Here is a 17,902-nt window from a genome sequence, read left to right as displayed (position 1 = left end):
ATGGTGAATTCTCTCTGCGTCACTTGTCTGCAGGAGTACCATCCTGGCTGTCTCTTGACAAACTACAGGTTGCTAAGGGGACCCTCAGGCTTATCTAACAACATAAAACTATTCACGGCACCCATTTGCAATATTAACAGGCTATTCCATCTCTTCTCCCAGTCATGCAGAAAAGACAATCCAGGGTCCTTCCCTGAAGGTGCTCTGGTGTATTTCCTGCAAGGATTCTGACATCTGTCCTAGCAAACAGGCCTTTGATGTGTGCACTCTCAGGTCTGGATAGGTGCAAGTTTTCTACAGAATACAGTATGAACATGAAAACACTAATGCATCATCTCTTCCCAACCAGTGAAGGCTGGTAGATGAAAGGCTCAATGAAAGCAAAAGGATTTGGTTTGCAAAAAATGATCTTTCACATAGCTAAGCTATAGAGCACCTTGCCACAGATGTTGCAAATAATGAAAATTTATATGGGCTCAAAAGGAGTTTTGGTAGGTTAAAGAAGAGAAACAAGAAGAAGGTTAGTTAGTAAATACACAGAAGCCACCTCTGCCTTGAGAAGTCACTGAGCTACAGATGGCTGTAGAATAGTATTCAAAAACCCTGTCATGATTTCTTGCCTACTGTATTCCAGACATCCATTCTGGACCTCCAGGTACTATCCTAGATGGATAAGGAACAGACACTTTTTTATTCTTCTGATTCAGGGTCCCCTGGGATTGAGCACACACAGAAGTTTCATCAAAGCACAATCCCTCTTCACCTACCTATGAGTTGCCCAAGGTCACTTAGAGTGTTGATGACAAAGCTACAAATAAAGTAGAATTGTCTCAGCACCTTGACTCATTCCAATCACTCAGTCCTGCCTGGACACAGAAAAGAAATAATTAACAAGCAATGAAGGCAGCACACCTGTAGTACAGCTCTAATTTGTCCTATTGCTCTTGCACACACCATTATTCTCTCCATATGTAAATGTGATCAGAAGTTATTTACATTTCAACATAAAAACTGCGTATCACATTTTGCCTAATTTCCACTAATAATGTTTATGAAGCCATAATATTACAGCAAGCAGTAATTTATGGTGAAAGACAGCCATTTAATAGAAACATGTGGTATCATGGAAATAATTCTGCTAAAATAAAACTGAGGAAACAGTTAACAATGTTACATTTTCAATATCAGGGTTCTGGATAACAACCAGCTGCTTGAATGCAAGAGAAGAAAAATATTTCAAGTTCAAGTTTCAGCCAGGTTGCTGGCAGGACTTTGGGGTCATGCACTGAGGTCACATTCCACCCAGCTTCTGAATGCCAGTTTTGCAATGTAAAATATTTAAATATAATCCTTATATCTCCTAGTTCATACTTCTGCTAAGAGAATGCAAATATATAGTAAATTCCACAGCCAGGGAGCCATGTGTATGAAATTCTCAGAAAGATGGACGTTTTCTGCTTGTGTAGCTGCTTTCCAATAAGCTGTTGTACACTGTGTGTTTTACTAACCTGCTTTGCCTATGTGTGCTCTTCTTAGGGAACAGCTGTGTAGTCATTTTAATCTGACATAAATCTGGCCTGTCTCTAATACAGTTAGTCCCACCATTCTTGTTCCCAGCTGATCTGACTCACTGCCTCCCTCACTTATGTCCCTGAGCTGTAAATTGCATCAGGGATCACATCCTACTAAAAATGTAATCTCTCTCTCAGTTTGCTGAGTCAGGTTTAGCTTTGTGCTGTGTTTAATCTGATTGAACTCTGTCCTGTCCCTTCCCTGTGCCACCCACAGCATGCTAGAAAACAGATTAATTGTTTAAAAAATAGGTTTTTTTGATCCAGATCACCTCAGACATACAGTTCATTCAATAACACTTCAATCAATAAAAGCGTTAGCATAAAGAACAAGGGATTGGCCCTGAAAAATATCTGCCTCTTTTCCAGTAGCTGCTGGACACATGCTGGTTCAAATACACTGTTTTGGCACACAGAAGTACTTTCTCAGATGAAATATTAATAAACAAATTTACAAGTAGATATAAATCATAATCTTGCAAGCTTTTCAAATTGTGGCAGAGGATTTTGCTACTTTCTCATTCTTGGTTTATTCCCATATCTTTCTTCAGTGGACATCTGTTCACCATCAGACTCAGAAAACCAGCCTGTATTTACTTCATGATCTGCAATACCTGGCTACATAGGCATGTCTTAAATAAATCCTAGAATGAAACCAATCAGAACAGATTCAGTCAACAAAATGCTTCTTTTCATACAGTATTCTTTATATTAATGATCACAAATGTAAGGTGAAAAAATTGAAACAGGTCTGAACATCTGTATATGAGATTTCAAAACCTTAACAAAAAATTAGCCATTTTAAAGTTTTGTAGAAGGGTAATACTTCACATCTTTGTTGTGATCAAGAAGATGGTAGAGAGGAAGGGAAAATCTTAGTGTACTAACAAATAAAAATTTATTGCTTGTAAAAACATACTTTTTACATAATCATCATATAACATTTCTACATAATCATCTTTATATAACATTTTCATTTAATTGTATCCTGCTAATATAGTAAATAAGCATAATGAGCATATGGACTTTTTTTTTAAATTTAAAAATAAATCAATGGGTCACCTTCAAGACTTGTCACTAAACGCTGTTTGGTAAAAGGTACAGGAAAATGGTGTACATAGAAAGTAGAATGTTTTCACTGTTCAGGTAAAAAATTTTGTGGTGTTTTAAAGTATTGGACCAAAATGAGCTTCATGGGTGAGAAGGAATCCTTGATATGGCTTTTGTAAGATTGTTGTCTTAAAATGTAAATACAGACATGATATAACTCATATGTCTGGTGTTTCATCTGGAGATTAGGATACTCCTAATGGATGTCCTCATGCATTAGGATACTTAGGATACTCAGCTGTACTGGGGAGACAGATACAAATGAATGAACTTGGTTTACAAAAAGTCTTGTTCGCTTGGCAATTTGCTCAAGATTATTTATTATTATTGCTGTTATTTACCAATGTCAGTAATTCAGGGTATTATCACTGAAGGGGTATCAGGGAGAGCCAAAGGTGATACAGAGACTCCATCATCAGAAGGCATGAAAAGGCACTTTATTATTAGAAATCCACAGTTCTTATAGAAACAATGGGGGGGCCTAAGACCTGATTGGCCTTTAGTAATCTTCTCTCACCTATTGGTCAAGAAGGGACAACTCCTTGTAAACATCTTTGACAAACGGAGATTGCCTGCCAGGTGCAGAGGTTGAGATAATTGTTTTGATTCTTTCTCTGAGCTTTCTCGCAGCTTCTCAGGAAAATCCTGGGAGAGCTGTGTCTCTCTCTGTTCAGAGGATATGTGATTACCACAGGGTATGGGCTGACGTCACAGTTAAGCAGCAGGGCCAAATACTGGCAAAGGGCAGCCTTGCTTCTAGCACACCCAGACATTTGCTCCCGACATGCCCTTCATGCCAACAGTGGGACACATCTGATGCTGCATTGAGCCACTTCGGGCAGTTAAACCCCAGAAAACTGATCCCCGAAAATGTGATTAAGCTTCAGCCAGTTTGGCCCTGTGACTTTCATATGTAAATAAAAACACCTGTTCACAGATATTTTAAAGCCTTACCAAAATAATCCCCAAAACCAACCAAACAAAAACCCAAAACCAATTTGAAAGGTCTGCAAATAAAAAACTTCTTTCTCTGTTGTGATCAATAGGCTGAAGAACGGGAAAATCTGATGAACTTTACAGTTGCTTATAAAGAAAATGAAAGCTGAATTGTATTCTACATATCTCTGTAATTCATAAAAATGTGAGAATGAAGGTGTGAAAAATGCGTATTTTATTATTAGCTTTTTGAAAATATTAAAATGAATATTATATGTGTTGTGTTAGAAAGTAATGCTGTATTAGTTCTCTTAAGTAGTGTGTTAAATAGTTTTGGGTTATAAAAAATGTTAAAATAGAAACTATGCTGTGTAGGATACTTTTTTTAAAGAAAGGACTTGCAGTGAGATAGCAGCCACAGGACAACTAAATCTTTCAGAGAAAAAGAATTTATTGCTCTCTTATCAGAAGAAATGAACTTCTTCCTGCCTTGAAGGCACTGTTTGGATTCAGAGGAAGAAGTTGACACTGACCAGACAGAATCCTGTGTTTGAATGGAATTTATGCATCATGTATGAAGTGTATGAATATGCAACAGGCTATTGCTTTTAAAGGTTAATCCTTTGTTAACGGGGGTCCTTTTTCGGGCTCGTGCTGCCCAGAAAAGGTAAACGAACGTCCATAACTCTTTGTCTCTATTGTCTCATATTGTCCTAATTCAAATTGTCCAAATTATTATTACTCTAATTGTATTACTATTTTTATAACCATTTTATTTCTATTAAACTTTTAAAATTTTAAAAACAAGTGATTGGCGTTTTTTCACAAAGGTAAGTATTTGCCAGCAGAAATTTTTATTGTTTCTTTATCAGTCAGGAACTGTTATTCTGCCTGTGGAGTTCTGCTCAGCTAAGTTTGTAGCTTCCTTTTTAAAAAGTTCACGTGACACTTCAGAGTCAGACTCTTCGCAGGCCAGAAACAGTGGGCTAACCAAAGAAGGGCTACTTTTTAAATCCTGAACAAATCTGCAGTCAGAGACCGACTGGCTCCTTGACCTTCAAAAATCGAGTCGCATCTTGCTTGTTTTCAGCTGCCCCTCGTTTGCACAAAGGCCTTTTCTATTCCCGGTGCGCTCACAAGTCCCTGCGGGCTGAGAGGCCAGGATCCCAGGCACACAGCAGCACAGGGCACCGCTCCCTGTCGATCCTGCCTTGGAACCTCGCCCGCTTCCTCACCAGCGACGTCACCACCAGGCGCGCTCGCGCTCTCCGGTCACACCCCCGCCAAGGGCCTGCCAAAACCCGGCATCCCGAACCGCGATTGGCGGATCCGCTCCCGCCTGCCCCAGGGAGCCTCGCCGAGCGCCGGGGCTGCCATGGGCGAGCAGGCGGCTCAGCCGCGGCGGCCGGGGGTCGGCGTGGGGGTGGTGGTCACCAGCGCCGCGCACCCCGGCTGCGTCCTCCTGGGCAGACGGAAAGGCGCGCTGGGCGCCGGCACCTACCAGCTCCCCGGAGGCCACCTGGAGTTCGGGTAGGAGCCCCGCGCCCTCCCTCCCTCTCCGCCCTGCCCTTGCCCGCCGTGCCCTGAGGCGGCCGTGCGGTGCCGTGCCGTGCCTTCCCTTGCCTGCCGCCCGCAGGGAGAGCCTGGCGGAGTGCGCGGCGCGGGAGACGCTGGAGGAGGCGGCGCTGCCGCTGCGCCACGTGCGGTTCGCGTCGGCCGTGAACGCGGCGTGCCCGGCCCAGCGCTACCACTATGTCACCGTGCTCATGAAGGGCGAGGCCGAGCCGGGCGCCGAGCCGCGCAACCAGGAGCCCGACAAGAACGAGGGTGAGTAAGCAGCTAGTTCCAAGCGCCGTGCCGCGGGCAGGGACACCTGCCACTAGGTCAGGTGGCTCCCAGATTCATCCGGCCTGGCCTTGAACGCTCCCAGGGATGCGGCATCCGCAGCTTCTCTGGTAAATGAAAAAGCTGCTCAGGCAAAATGACTCTGTCACCTGTCTTTGTATTGGTAGTTTCTATATGACCCATCTAGACTTGAAGAGGAAGAATTGTTATATCACAGAAAGAAAGAATATCCTGAGTTGGAAGGGACCTCCAAGCATCATTAAATCCCATTCCTGGCCCTGCACAGGGCAGCCTCAGCAATCCCGCCTTGTGCCTGAGTTGTCCAAACACTCCTTGAGCTCTGTCAGGCTGCACTATGGAGCCTATTCCAGTGCCCCACCACCTTTTCCAAACATCCGGCCTAAACCTCTCCTGCCACAGGGTCCTGTCTTAACTCTTTACTCAGATTTTTCTTCCTTTTTCTTTTTTTTTTTTTTTTCCCTACAGGCTGGGAATGGGTCAGATGGGATGAATTTCCTCCAGCAGATCAACTGTTCTGGGCCTTACGCTGTTTAAGAGAGCAAGGCTACAATCCTTTTACAGAGGAGCTCGATCATCTAAAGGGGTACACGGGAAGTCACCAATTAGAGTAAAAACAAATTGTATGTTATGTAACAAACAAAAGGACAGACCTGCTATTTTGGTGTAAAAGAAAAAAAGATACGAAGTGCTCACCCTGCCCATGTGAAAATATTATCTTTTTCCCAAAGAAGAATATGCCAACTGTTTCAGTGCTTTTCCCATATTTCACATGACAGTTGTCTCTCATTCCAGACCCATTTCTAGGTTTAGTAGTTAATAATTAACTTTTTCTTTTACAGAAAACTCAGTGTTTTACCTAGTTAGTCCATTGATGACCAGCCATTTGGAAATCAGCACTAGCCCAGGAAGCTTACTCACTTAAAAGCAGTTGCAGCAAAACTTACTCATTCAAACCTGCTTTCCTGTAATTATTAGACCAATTTTAAAACTTGGCCTTGTCTCGTAGCTTCACTTATGAAGCTACTGTCATGAGCAAAGTTACATTTAATAGACAATGCCTTTTTGCCCTGCAGACAGCAGTATACACTTGAAAATCAAAAGAGTATTATAAATGTGAGAAGATTGTCATGACTTATTGCAGGGAATGAAAATTCCCTGACCCTTCTTGCCAGCTATTTTCATAACAGAGTTCTGTTTAGAGCCTCATTTACATTGAATTTATCTGCAGAAATGTCTCGGATCTCTGCAATTTATCGGAGTTTGTTACTGAACTCTTGGAATGGAGAGGTGCCTGCTCTACTAGGCTGACACAAATCTCATTTATAAGTGTAGCTCCATGGCAAAAATCATACTTAGTGGCTAAAAAGAGTTGTGAGTACTAAACTGCACACATGGGTGTAGTTCTGTATGGCTGACTATTGAGATTTGGTAAAATTGTGCATTTTCAGTTTGACTGATTAAATGACTGTGTTGTTAGTGAATGAAATTACAGTACCCAACAGTACATACAAAACCAAGAAGTTAATATTTTTAATTTTTCTAGAATCTGTAACTAATTTTGATTCTTTTCCAGCTGTTGTCACTAAGACATCAGTGATTAATTTTAAGATATAACTTTCAAATCACTGGTTGGCTCATTTTTTTTCTTGTCAGGCTTCTTTTATAGCATACCTCTTGTCTATTCCCTTTAGATATATTCATTGTACAAAAATGTTGTAAGGTTTCTTTAATTTCTTTTGAATAAAGTACAGGCACAATACTGAGAGATTAAAATTGCCTGGAATTATGAATTGACTTCTCAGTTCTTAAAAGAAATCAGCTTGAGGGATTTAAGGCTCTTCCTTACTTTGAACATACATTTTTTTAAATGACGATGGCTTTTCTTGCTGAGAAACAGAGTGATGAGGCATAAGGATGCTACTGCCCCTGGCAATCCTCCTAATTAGAGTTTGAAGTATTAATTATGTGCAACTTCCCTTAGGACAGACACCCGTTCTCTGAAGTGAAGAAAGAAGCAACGTTACACAGCAGTCTTGAAATGGGAAAATTCACCAAAAATTCCTTTGCTACCATAACTTTGTAAAAATCTTATTTTTCTATTCAAAAGTGGAGATTTGCTTCCTGCAAGCAACCTTATGTACACTGAAAATTATTCCATTCAGCTGTCAACAAAGAAGCTGTGGGAAGAGTTGACAGATGTCCTGCCCATCTGTCACAAAGAATAATGAAGAAAAAAAATTAAATTATTTAGTACAATTTTTTATTTTAGAAAACATCTAGGTCCTGATGAGAGAACAGGGACCAGTGTAAAATGGTCTGTCATGCAATAAATACTTTCTTGGCATATTTTGTTAATGGATATATACATTCTATTTCTTGTAAATACACAAATAGACACTGAAATGAGGACACAACAGTATCTCCATATGTCAGCATTTCTGTATCTTTTCAAAATGGACAGATTAAAAGACTACAGTGCATTACTGCAACCAGCTGTCAGCATTCCCCAACTTAAATAACTTTGTATGTATCACACATTTATATTTCCCACCCCTCCAGAAAACGTGGTTCTCAGTCAATTTTAGCTGCCGAGACTCAGTCCTTTCAACTAAGTCTTTACTTTGATTTTTGGTACTTTTGCTAAATAGGAAAATCTATTATGTTCATATCTAAGCCACCATATCATATCATGGTTCACTAAACTGCTTGTAACTTGACAGAATTCACCTAAAATGGCATTACAGTTAGCCAGCACTGAGAAGCATACTCCTGAACTGCACATAGTTTGAAGCACTGATGCAAAGGAACTGATTAGAATGCATCTAACAATACCCAGAGTTTGATTTTATGCTAAGTTACCAGGAATAGGTAAGGCAACAGCACTGCCCACTGTTTATTAGATGTAATATATTGGTTACATTGAATCCCATAACAGAGTAACTAAAAAGCCAGAAAAAGAAGCGGTCATTGCTTCAGTTCCCTCTTATGTCTGAAAACAATCACCCACCTCCACAATGTTTCAGTTGGTGAATTACATAGATACAGCCATGGAAGAGTTTTGAGTAGACTGTAACACTACACTTCCCATGAGCTTTAATTACATACGTTTGTATTTTGTTTCAAGAATGTCCTTGTAAGTTAGAAGATAAAAGAGGCTAGTGAACTGTGTGTGCTGTGTTAAGAGAGGGGCATTTAGAAAGAAAATACCAATCCCATTATCCAAAGCATTAAGAAACTCCATTTTGTAATATTGTGTATGATTCTGATCACTAATGTGAGCTAGAAAAGGGGTAGGCAAGGTTAACTAGAATGACTGGGACAGGGCACATGTATTTGGATTAATGTGAATTAAAGAGGAAAGACACTGGAGATAAGCACCCGAGAGGAGAACATGATACTGAATAAAGGTTACAGTATGTACATATATTAATAACTTAAAGCTGTGAAAGAGGTGACAGTTTAATAACTCTGAAAATACTTCTAAAAGGAAAGCTGAGACAAAACCAAATTCCCAATTTCTCTGAAAACAAAACCCACTGCCCCATAATATGTGATTGAACGTGACTGAAGTCCTTCTTTCTACAGCCTGAAGGGATTTGTACAGGTTGGTCACAGGTGGCAGCATTACTGGCAGCAATGTTTGAAATATTACTTGAGCAAAGGAGGAATTACCTGATTCATCAGATACTTCCTGTGAGGAATCTACAAAATGGAAAAGAGAAGAGAATTGTGATCTCTGCTGCAGGAAGCTGTGCTGCAGGACAGAAACCTTTAACTGCCAGGAGCAACAGTTCACATGAGTTTTGAAATTCTATCAGAGGGTTACATAAAAGAAAAGCAGCTGTCATAAAATGACTCCTTAAGCAAAACAGAACAAGGAAAGGAAAGCCAAGGGAAGTGCCTTTGGAAAGACAAAATAATATTGCAGCTGATGGAGGAAATGCAGTTGTGAAAGTAAACAAATTAGCAGGTTCAAAGAACTGAAAAAAATTATAGATGACAAGGACAAAAAAATCCTTGAGCACTTTGATCTGAAAGGAACTAAACCTGCAGCATGCCCCACAGTGTGTCACCTCCAGGGTCCCAGGACACTTAACCAAGTATTAGGGGCAGCCTTGTGGGTGGGCACGCGCTGCTTCAGGGTCTGGCCAGCTTTGTGTGCGCCTGGAAGGGCTCACCTGAAAAGGAAGGACAGGCTTTCCACCTCTGACTCCTCCTCAGCTGCTTCTAATGCTGACTGGGCATTTTTTTGCATGGGGGAAAAGGGAGTACAACCTTCTGAAACTCAGTCAGAATTCAGCCACAACTGGGATAAAATGTGCTGAGTATTGAAGTTACATGACAACTCATCTAAGATTCAAGTTTGGAAAACTGAAGTTAGATCAAAGCTGAGTTTATTTATGACAAATCATTCATTATATATTACAATAATTACAAACTCTTTTATTACACCTTATTGCCATATTTTTGTCCTTGATACACAGATTATCAAGAACACAGATTTAGGCAGTAACAAAAAAAAGATACATTACAAACTTCATGTTTCATTTCTGTGGCATAGAAAAGGCTATCATCAAAAAAGTAAAGTTACTAACAAACATACAAGGGGATTCCCCTTACACATTTTTTTCCCAGGAACTTATGTCATCTAATGTATAGTAAATACATATATATAAATATATATTTACACATCTCTTGCAAACATACATTTACATAATCACTGAAAATCTGACATTGCTCTCCCAGCAGACAGCTCCCAGACATTTCTCCCAGCTCCCAGAACATCTAACAGGAAAAAAACAAGTCTCTAGTCCATGGTTTTAAATTAGTCACCCTATTTCTGAGCCAGCTGTTTTCTTCTCCCTACACAGGGCTGCTGGTGTAACAAAAGGATATTGCAGTTTGTGACAAACAGCATCTAACCTACCTTCACCACAGGAAAGGTCTACTAGGGATACTGTCCCCCTTGTACCTAGTCTGAGTCACTGCTGCTGCTTGAGGAGTCTGTTGACATAACTTCTACATCATCTTCATTCTCTTTATTGTGTCCTGGAGGCTCCAGCATGAAGTCATTACTATGATTAGGAGGTAGCATGTTCATTGACATATCACTTGACTGCCAAGGATACTGAGGAGCAAGCACATCTGGAAAAACAGGCATCATCAAGAAAACTTTCAGTTTTGTATATTGACAAATTCAACATGACAGCTCAACCAGAATTCAATATAAAATCAAAACAAATCTTGAAATCCTTTCAAAATTTTGGACAGATTAAACCCTCCAGAAAGAGCTGGAAAACATCTCATGATGGAGCAATTCTATAATTGTAAAAGTCTGCTCTGCCAGACAGGCCCATTTATGTGAGTGGCTCTTGATAACTCATATTCAATACAGAGCTTTTCATCTTCAAAGCACAGTTTGAACTGATTCAGCATTCACAACTACTGGGAGTAATGAAAATTATCACAGTCTGTCAGTATGCAAAAATAGATTAAAATATTAGATTTAAAAAAAATCAGGCAGAACATAAAAATTCAGAGAAAAAGGCTTTATCCAAATATGCCTGAAAAGCAGCTCAGAATGGAATGTAGTGTTTTGCATTGTGTGGCCATGCTTCAATGCTAGAAGCAGTCTGCTATTAAACCAGGCTGAATGGGTGTGCTAAGCAGCCTCAAAGTTTGGAGGCTACTGAGCAGTCCAGAAACTGGTCTGCACATTCACCAAGGACTCAGTAACTGGACATCTCTGCAGGAATCTCCAAAAGGACTAGATCCCATAATTAGCATTCTCAGGACATGCCTCCACACACCAACAGATTCAGCATCCCTACACAAAATGCCCAGTCAGCTTCAACTTTCTTGTAAATCAATGTTTCCCTCTTACCTTGACAGTCTGTGTGAGTGTTTAATCTGACAGAGGAGCCCAAGACTCAATTAAGAATTCTACTGGAGGAGTTTAAATCCCACATTTTCCAGCTTCTCAAGGAAAATTCCTAAAATTCCTGGAAATCCCTTTCAGTTCTTATAGAGACAGCACTCAAAAGTAAATGGATCAAGTCTGCATCCTCTGAGGCAAAGGAGCCAGCCAGAATGGGCTCTACTAAAACATACACAAAAAATATGCAACTTCTAGTTACCTTTCTTTACTAGGTATTCACTGCTAAGGAACATTAACCACAATTTTCATTGCTTTACCAATGATTTACCTTTGCTAAGGGAAATGTATAACTGCTATGAATCTACAAGCAATAAAGAAAAAACAAAAGTGAGTTTCACTTACCTGGCAGCCTGCCTGCTGCAAGTGCATCCCCTGGTAAGTGTCCATTGACTCCATTGGTGGGTGGGTTGTTCATCTGACCCAAGAGACCACTTCTCATTTCCAGATCTGTAGGATATGGCCTACGTGGGTCCCCTTTAAGAAAAAAAGGAAAAAGATTGCCTTGAAATATTTAACAATTGTCTTGCAGACAGCTTTAGCTTCAGAACCTAGCTGAATGACCAAAAAACCCCATACTCTGGTTGCTTGGATGAGTAATGACCATCACACCTGTTTATTAAAATTCAAATCTGTCTTTCACTCAGACTTTGTTTGTTCACTCAAACTTGGCAGAAAAAGCATATTAAAAAAACCCCTAACAACACAGAGCAACTCAAAACAAAACAAAAAAAAACCCATCATGTTTAAAAGATATCTTTGCTCACCCTGCTACTTCACAGCTAAACAGCAAGGACAGGAATTGGATCAAACACATTTTCATTTTGGACAAATAAGGTTGTACCCAAAATTGAAACATGTCATAGTAAAAGTTTTGCTTCTGGCTCCACTGTTTACTAACACTCTCTGAAAGAATATTGTACGGGGCAAGATGGAACACAACCAAACACACAGAAAAGCCCTTTGCATACTTGGCTTTGACTTATTATCAGGGTAAACATTCAGGGGAAAAAGGTCAACAAGGAAGAACAGAGGCCAGTCTGTTAACGAAAGCAGACAGTTTCATAACCTTTTGGAGATGTATGTGAAGTCCACAGGATTTTGGATATTCATTTTAGATAAAACTAAACATTTAGAATTAAATATTAGATATAACAGCTGAAAACAATTCTAGTCTAATAAACCCTGGTGTTTATCGCTGTATAAAAACATTTTAAGAGCAGATATTAACCATGACTTATTATTAAAAAAAATCTACTGTCATAAACACAACAGTTACCTGGTACCCACGTCAGAGGGGCACAAACAGCATTGCTAGCACTGATCCTATGGGCATATTTAATTATTTCTTCAGAGGAAATGGCACCTGGAAGAGTGGAAAAAAATGTTGCTGCATTCTCAAGAGATTGTGTCATTTAATTATTTCAGAATATTGACCACCAATATCTAAAAGACTGGGAATGTGATTTTGCCAAACATTAAGGGCCTGGTTCAAAAGCAATGACTGTTTAGAAGATTCTCAATCTATGCAAAGATGAGCTTTGCAGTGAACTGATTTTACACACACAAGTACAAAAGACCTTCAATATCAATGGTTCTTCAACCTCATGAAAACCACAATCTCTTAAACAAGACTACTTGACAAGCACAAAAAAAGTCTAAAACTTCACCTCCTGCTTACTATAGAATTTTCTGTAGCAAAGAAGTTTAATTTGTTTGTTTAGTAACTATAGACTGTAGCCAGAAGAGTCCTTCCAAATATGTGCTTGTATTAGATTAATAGAAACTTTATTCAATTCCTTGATTTTCTAGATGAAAGAGGCATTACAAAATGACAGAAGACACCATAAAAAAAAAAAAAAAAGAAAAAACAAAAAACAACCAGAAAAAACCCAAGCAAAACAACCTGAAGAAGATGCCTTCCCTCCTCCAAAAAAAGTTAGTTTGGGAAATGCCACAGAATGGCAGGAATTGCTACAATTATAGTCTAGTATCACCTATCACCAGCAGTCAGTGTGTGCATATACACATAAACATTCTCTTCCTTTCCTTAGCAAACCTCCTGAGGAAATCTGGTAAGGTACTTAAATAATCAGACATACTATTTTCAGTTCAAGAAGACTGCTGAGACACTTCCATATTAAAATATGTTTGCCACAAAAAAAAAAAATAATTCAATGCTGTCTTTATTCTGAGAAAATGGTTACAGTTTCATAATGAAATGGAAATTTGTTTACACACAAAGCATCTGAAATCTGTGATGGAAGAATTTAAAAAAATTTAAAAGGCCCAATTTGAGCTCACTAACAACTTTCTTTAGAATTGCATTTACTTAGTATGTACAATTATGGATACTCACCTTTTCGTGCTTTTTCAATTGATTTCAGTTTTTCCTTTGCTTGATAAACAGCTGTTGCCTAGTTGTAAAAAATAAAAACCCACAAAGGAAACCAAACCTTCAATGCATCTTTCATTTATAAACATCTACATAAAGTCAGCTTTGTGAATAAACCCTTCCATTTAATTGCATTTTAGAAGAGAAACTTCTGTGAGCATTTTCCAAACACACTGAAATAAAGCAGACTTAGACGCAAATTAGCATTATTTTAAAAAAAAACCTTAATACCATGATAACTAAACAGTGTTTAACTACTGAGAAAAAACCCAAACCAATAAGCTCTTATGAAGTTTTAAATATTTAAATCTTCTCAAACTAACACAACACCACTTTGCCCAGAACCACCTTTTCTACAAGAAGATGCTCAAAAGCAAACACATCATAATGAACTTACCAGTATGTGCTCTGCTTCTTTAAGCTGTTTCTGCAGCTGCTGAATATCATTATCCCGCTTTTCTACTACCTTTTCTAAGAGCTGCATTTCATGATGGATTTTTCCCTGATCCACTGCCAACTTCATCAGCTCTTGAAACTCTCCATCTCTCTGAATCAGCAGTTCCAGGATCTATTGAACAACAGTTTTGTACAACTTTTAATTTGGCTACAGTAACAACACACCCTCAGTCATGCTAGGAAGAGCAAATGGCATCCATAGGAGTATTTTTGTTTGAATGAAAAATGAAACAGAATTTCCTCCTGTTTGCAGAAACAGCCTATGAAGCACATAAAAAATGAATAAAAAACAGGAGAACCAAAAATGCCTTTGCAGCAGGGCCAAAGCCCCATTGTGACCATTAACTCGAATATAGGCATGGACAAAGGGAAAAAGAATGGAAAAAAGTTAGAAGTAAAGCATTATGCTTACCCAAAGAAACACAATTCAGAAAGTCAGCTTACCTGGCTCTCCTCTCCTGGTTGTGGAAGTTTTTGGTTTCTTGAAATTGCCAAAATTTCAATTAGCTCCCTGAAAGGAGAACTCAGTTTGAACAATTTTCCAAGGCATTCTCACATCAAGTCATCCCAAAATTACCCAGAGGACTGGTATCATTACGAAAGCATTCATGGACCTGAGTATTTTATATTTTATAGTACAGTGTGGACAGGGATTTTTCAACCAAGAAAACATATTTTTTTCTTTGTTATTTGAGCTATTATTTGTTATTTGAGCTATATTTGTTACTTATCATGAAGCCCCCATGTATTTGAACTCAAGAAATGTGCTAAGTTCCTGTTAAACCATAAAAGACATAAACAGAAGATGAGAGAAGAAACGGCATAAGGGAATGCCCTCAGACCCTTCTTCTACTACCTTTATTTGTTGCAAGAGGGTCTTCACTGTTTTACCTCTCTACTTTTCTCCATTTTTTCCCCAATATACTTGTTATTTAGAGCAACTAAGTCTACACTTTCAAATACCAACAGAGTCTGTTATGGAACCACTTTTACAAGTATTTCCACAAGAATATATTAGCTGTGCATCAAGCACACAAAAAATAAAAAAGAACCCTGGTAATATTCTGGTGCTAGAAGTGCTTCTCAAACCGACCTCTTGATCACTCTCCCAGATATCCAGATACTCTGCCACTGTTCTGAAGAACCTCTGGGTATCACAATGCAAAAAGGCATTTTCTGTAAACTGAGCAAAGTTATTTGGCTTCTAAGACTCTGAATGGCAGTTCAACCCTAAGCACGGAGACACTGCCCTTGCAAGCACTGGTTATTTGCTTGGTCCAGCTCAGTGGGGTGTGTAATACAGCAGTGGAGCCAGAAATGTCTCAAAAAAAAAACCCAGTAAAGTTCTGATCTTGGTCTATGTCTCTTGCTCACTCCTGAACACTACTGTGATTTGAAACAATTAGAGAATAAAGAAACTTGTCACTGTTACTAAAGCTTTATTCCATCTGACCAACACTGAGCAGCAGCAAATCCATTTTAAGTAGGTCAGCTACCACCATCGAGGGTGATGTCACAGGGTGCTGTAATTCTGCCCCGTGTCAGCCACTTAATGCACAGATGTAGATTCAAAACTACAGAAAGGTGACAGATTAGACATGTGGCTTAATTTTTGCCCCTACCACCAAACGAGTACTGTGACAGAGAAAGGCCTACCCCCAGGGTGCTGCAACACTTTGCTGATCAATAGGAAGATTCTCTAAATGCCACTGAGCGTTGCTGTGGCTTCATTGTGGTAGAACACTAGCGTTCCAAAAAAAGTAAGTAATTTAGATAAGGAACAGGTTTGCTTTCATTTTTCCATAAACACATGCTCTCCAGCAACTCTTATGTCACAATAAAATCTGTGACTGAGGAGAAAGCTTAACCAGATACAAGCAGAGCAACTCACCAATAGCTTATCCTCCTCTTGGTAATCACTGAGCAAGCAAGCCATACACATGGATAGCACAGGTTATTTCCTCTGAAAATGCTTTCCTAAGCTCCTGCTGTCCCTGAGGTGTGGAAAATAATTAGGAACTATCTGAACTTCACTGCCAGCTGTGCCTCCACGACATGGTTGACAAGGGGGATGGGGATTACCAGCCAGGACTCAAGACCCTGGATTACGTATCTGAGCATTTCTATCACTCTGAAGAGGAGCTCTGCAGCCTACTTGGAGTGAACGTAGCACTAATACAGGCAGTGACCAGGAGAGCTGATGTCATGCAACACCATCTACGCATTTCTGACTTAAGCATATTTTTTAGTGAGTAATAGAATGCCTAAAATCGGCGTGTGAGTGTGCACTTCACAGAAAACGCAGGTGCCAACCAAGTGACAAAGGCAAGTGGGAGGAAAAGGGAGCTGCTCCTTCTCTCTGCAAACCACCGATGCTTTCCCACAGGGACGAGCGCCGGGCAGCGCTGCGCAGGGCCGGGCCGAGCCCCGCTGCAGCTCCAGCCCCTCACCCGCAGACGCGGCCTGGGGACGGCCAGAGAGCAGGAAAAGGCGAACCCGAGCGGCTCCGGCCAGCGCCGGCTCCAGTCGCGCCAGGCCCCTCCCATCCCACCCTCGGGGGCTGCCGCTCCGCCCGCCGCGCACGCACCGCGCCGGGAGCCCTCACCCCGCCCCCGGTGCCCTGCCGCCACCCGGGGCCGACGGGGGCCCGAGCGCGGTACCTGGCCAAGAGCTCGAGATCCTCCAGCGCCGCCAGGAGCCGGTCCCGGGTGCTGCTCCGCTCCCCGCCTCCCCCGCCCGCCGCCGCCCCGGCCCCGGCTCCTGCCGCCGCCGCCGCCATCGCCATCCGGGCGCGGACCCGAGCGGGAACCGCCCCCGGCCGGCGCGGGCGGGCGCGCGGCAGCGCCCCCGGCGGCGGACGGACGGGCTGCAGCCGCGAGGCGGCGCGCGCATGCGCGGGGCGGGGCCGGATCCCTCCCCGGGGGGGCCGGCGGGGCTCGCCCCGGGGACCGGGGCGTGAGGGGAAGGGAGGGGAGGGCGGTTCTGCCTCGTCGAGGCCACATGCGAGTCTGTCAGAGGCCTGTCTGACAGACAGGCGGGGTTGCTGCGCAAGGATCTGCGCTTGTTGCTCTTTGAATCACAGGGTCATTTAGGATGGAAAAGAGCTCTGGGATCATGGAGTCTGGACAGCATCATGTCAATCAGACCGCCACGCTAAGGGCCACATCCAGTCTCTCCTTAAGCACCTCCATGGGTGGTGACACCACCACCTCCCTGGGCAGTCCGTTCCAATGTTTAACTACCCTTTCTGTGAGGAAAGTCTTCCTAATGTGCAACTTAAACCTTGCCTGGTGCAGCTGAAGACTGTGATCTCTCCTTGTTCTGTTGGTAGTCACTGGGGAGGAGAGGTCAGGCCCCACCTGGCTGCAACCATTCCAACTGGAATGGATTTGTGGAGTCCCCAGGTCTCCACAAAGAGCCTCCAGATGACACTGATGTATGCTAAAGACACAGAAAACAGGTGAAGTGTGTGCAATTGAATTACATCTTCAGGGGTTTGGCTCCATTTTTGTGAGCCTTGCTGTCCAAAAATCTCTCAGGTGCCTTTGATCAGACGGAGGATGAAATCACAGAATCACTGAAAGGGTCAGGTTGGAACCACAGAGGGTCTTCTGGCCCAACCTCCCAGCTCAA

The 17,902-nt window shown here is 41.5% G+C and overlaps 2 protein-coding genes across 3 annotated transcripts; one reads left to right on the top strand and one right to left on the bottom strand.

Annotated features, from left to right (window-relative positions):
• The first annotated feature begins 4,986 nt into the window (after window positions 1–4,986).
• NUDT15 (nudix hydrolase 15) lies at window positions 4,987–7,936 on the top strand. 2 transcript variants are annotated; one of them, XM_058799926.1, is made up of 4 exons: window positions 4,987–5,147; window positions 5,254–5,444; window positions 5,949–6,103; window positions 7,465–7,936. In XM_058799926.1, the coding sequence occupies exons 1-3, from the start codon at window positions 4,993–4,995 to the stop codon at window positions 6,092–6,094; spliced, it is 492 nt and encodes a 163-aa protein (XP_058655909.1). In that variant the 5' UTR covers window positions 4,987–4,992; the 3' UTR covers window positions 6,095–6,103; window positions 7,465–7,936. The 2 variants fall into 2 exon arrangements, with proteins under 2 accessions (XP_058655909.1, XP_058655908.1); XM_058799925.1 differs by having other exon boundaries at window positions 5,949–7,936.
• A 1,933-nt stretch (window positions 7,937–9,869) lies between these two features.
• MED4 (mediator complex subunit 4) lies at window positions 9,870–17,055 on the bottom strand. Its single transcript, XM_058799932.1, has 7 exons — window positions 16,930–17,055; window positions 14,714–14,780; window positions 14,211–14,381; window positions 13,778–13,835; window positions 12,698–12,784; window positions 11,764–11,895; window positions 9,870–10,628 (listed from the first exon to the last, which is right to left on the bottom strand). The coding sequence occupies exons 1-7, from the start codon at window positions 17,052–17,054 to the stop codon at window positions 10,456–10,458; spliced, it is 813 nt and encodes a 270-aa protein (XP_058655915.1). The 5' UTR covers window position 17,055; the 3' UTR covers window positions 9,870–10,455.
• Window positions 17,056–17,902: the final 847 nt, after the last annotated feature.

The sequence above is a fragment of the Ammospiza caudacuta genome, chromosome 2 (genome assembly GCF_027887145.1).
Source record: "Ammospiza caudacuta isolate bAmmCau1 chromosome 2, bAmmCau1.pri, whole genome shotgun sequence".
In the NCBI taxonomy this organism is placed as follows: Eukaryota; Metazoa; Chordata; class Aves; order Passeriformes; family Passerellidae; genus Ammospiza; species Ammospiza caudacuta.
The sequence above is the reverse complement of the archived record's forward strand: the minus strand, read 5'-3'. Positions and strand labels throughout refer to the sequence as shown.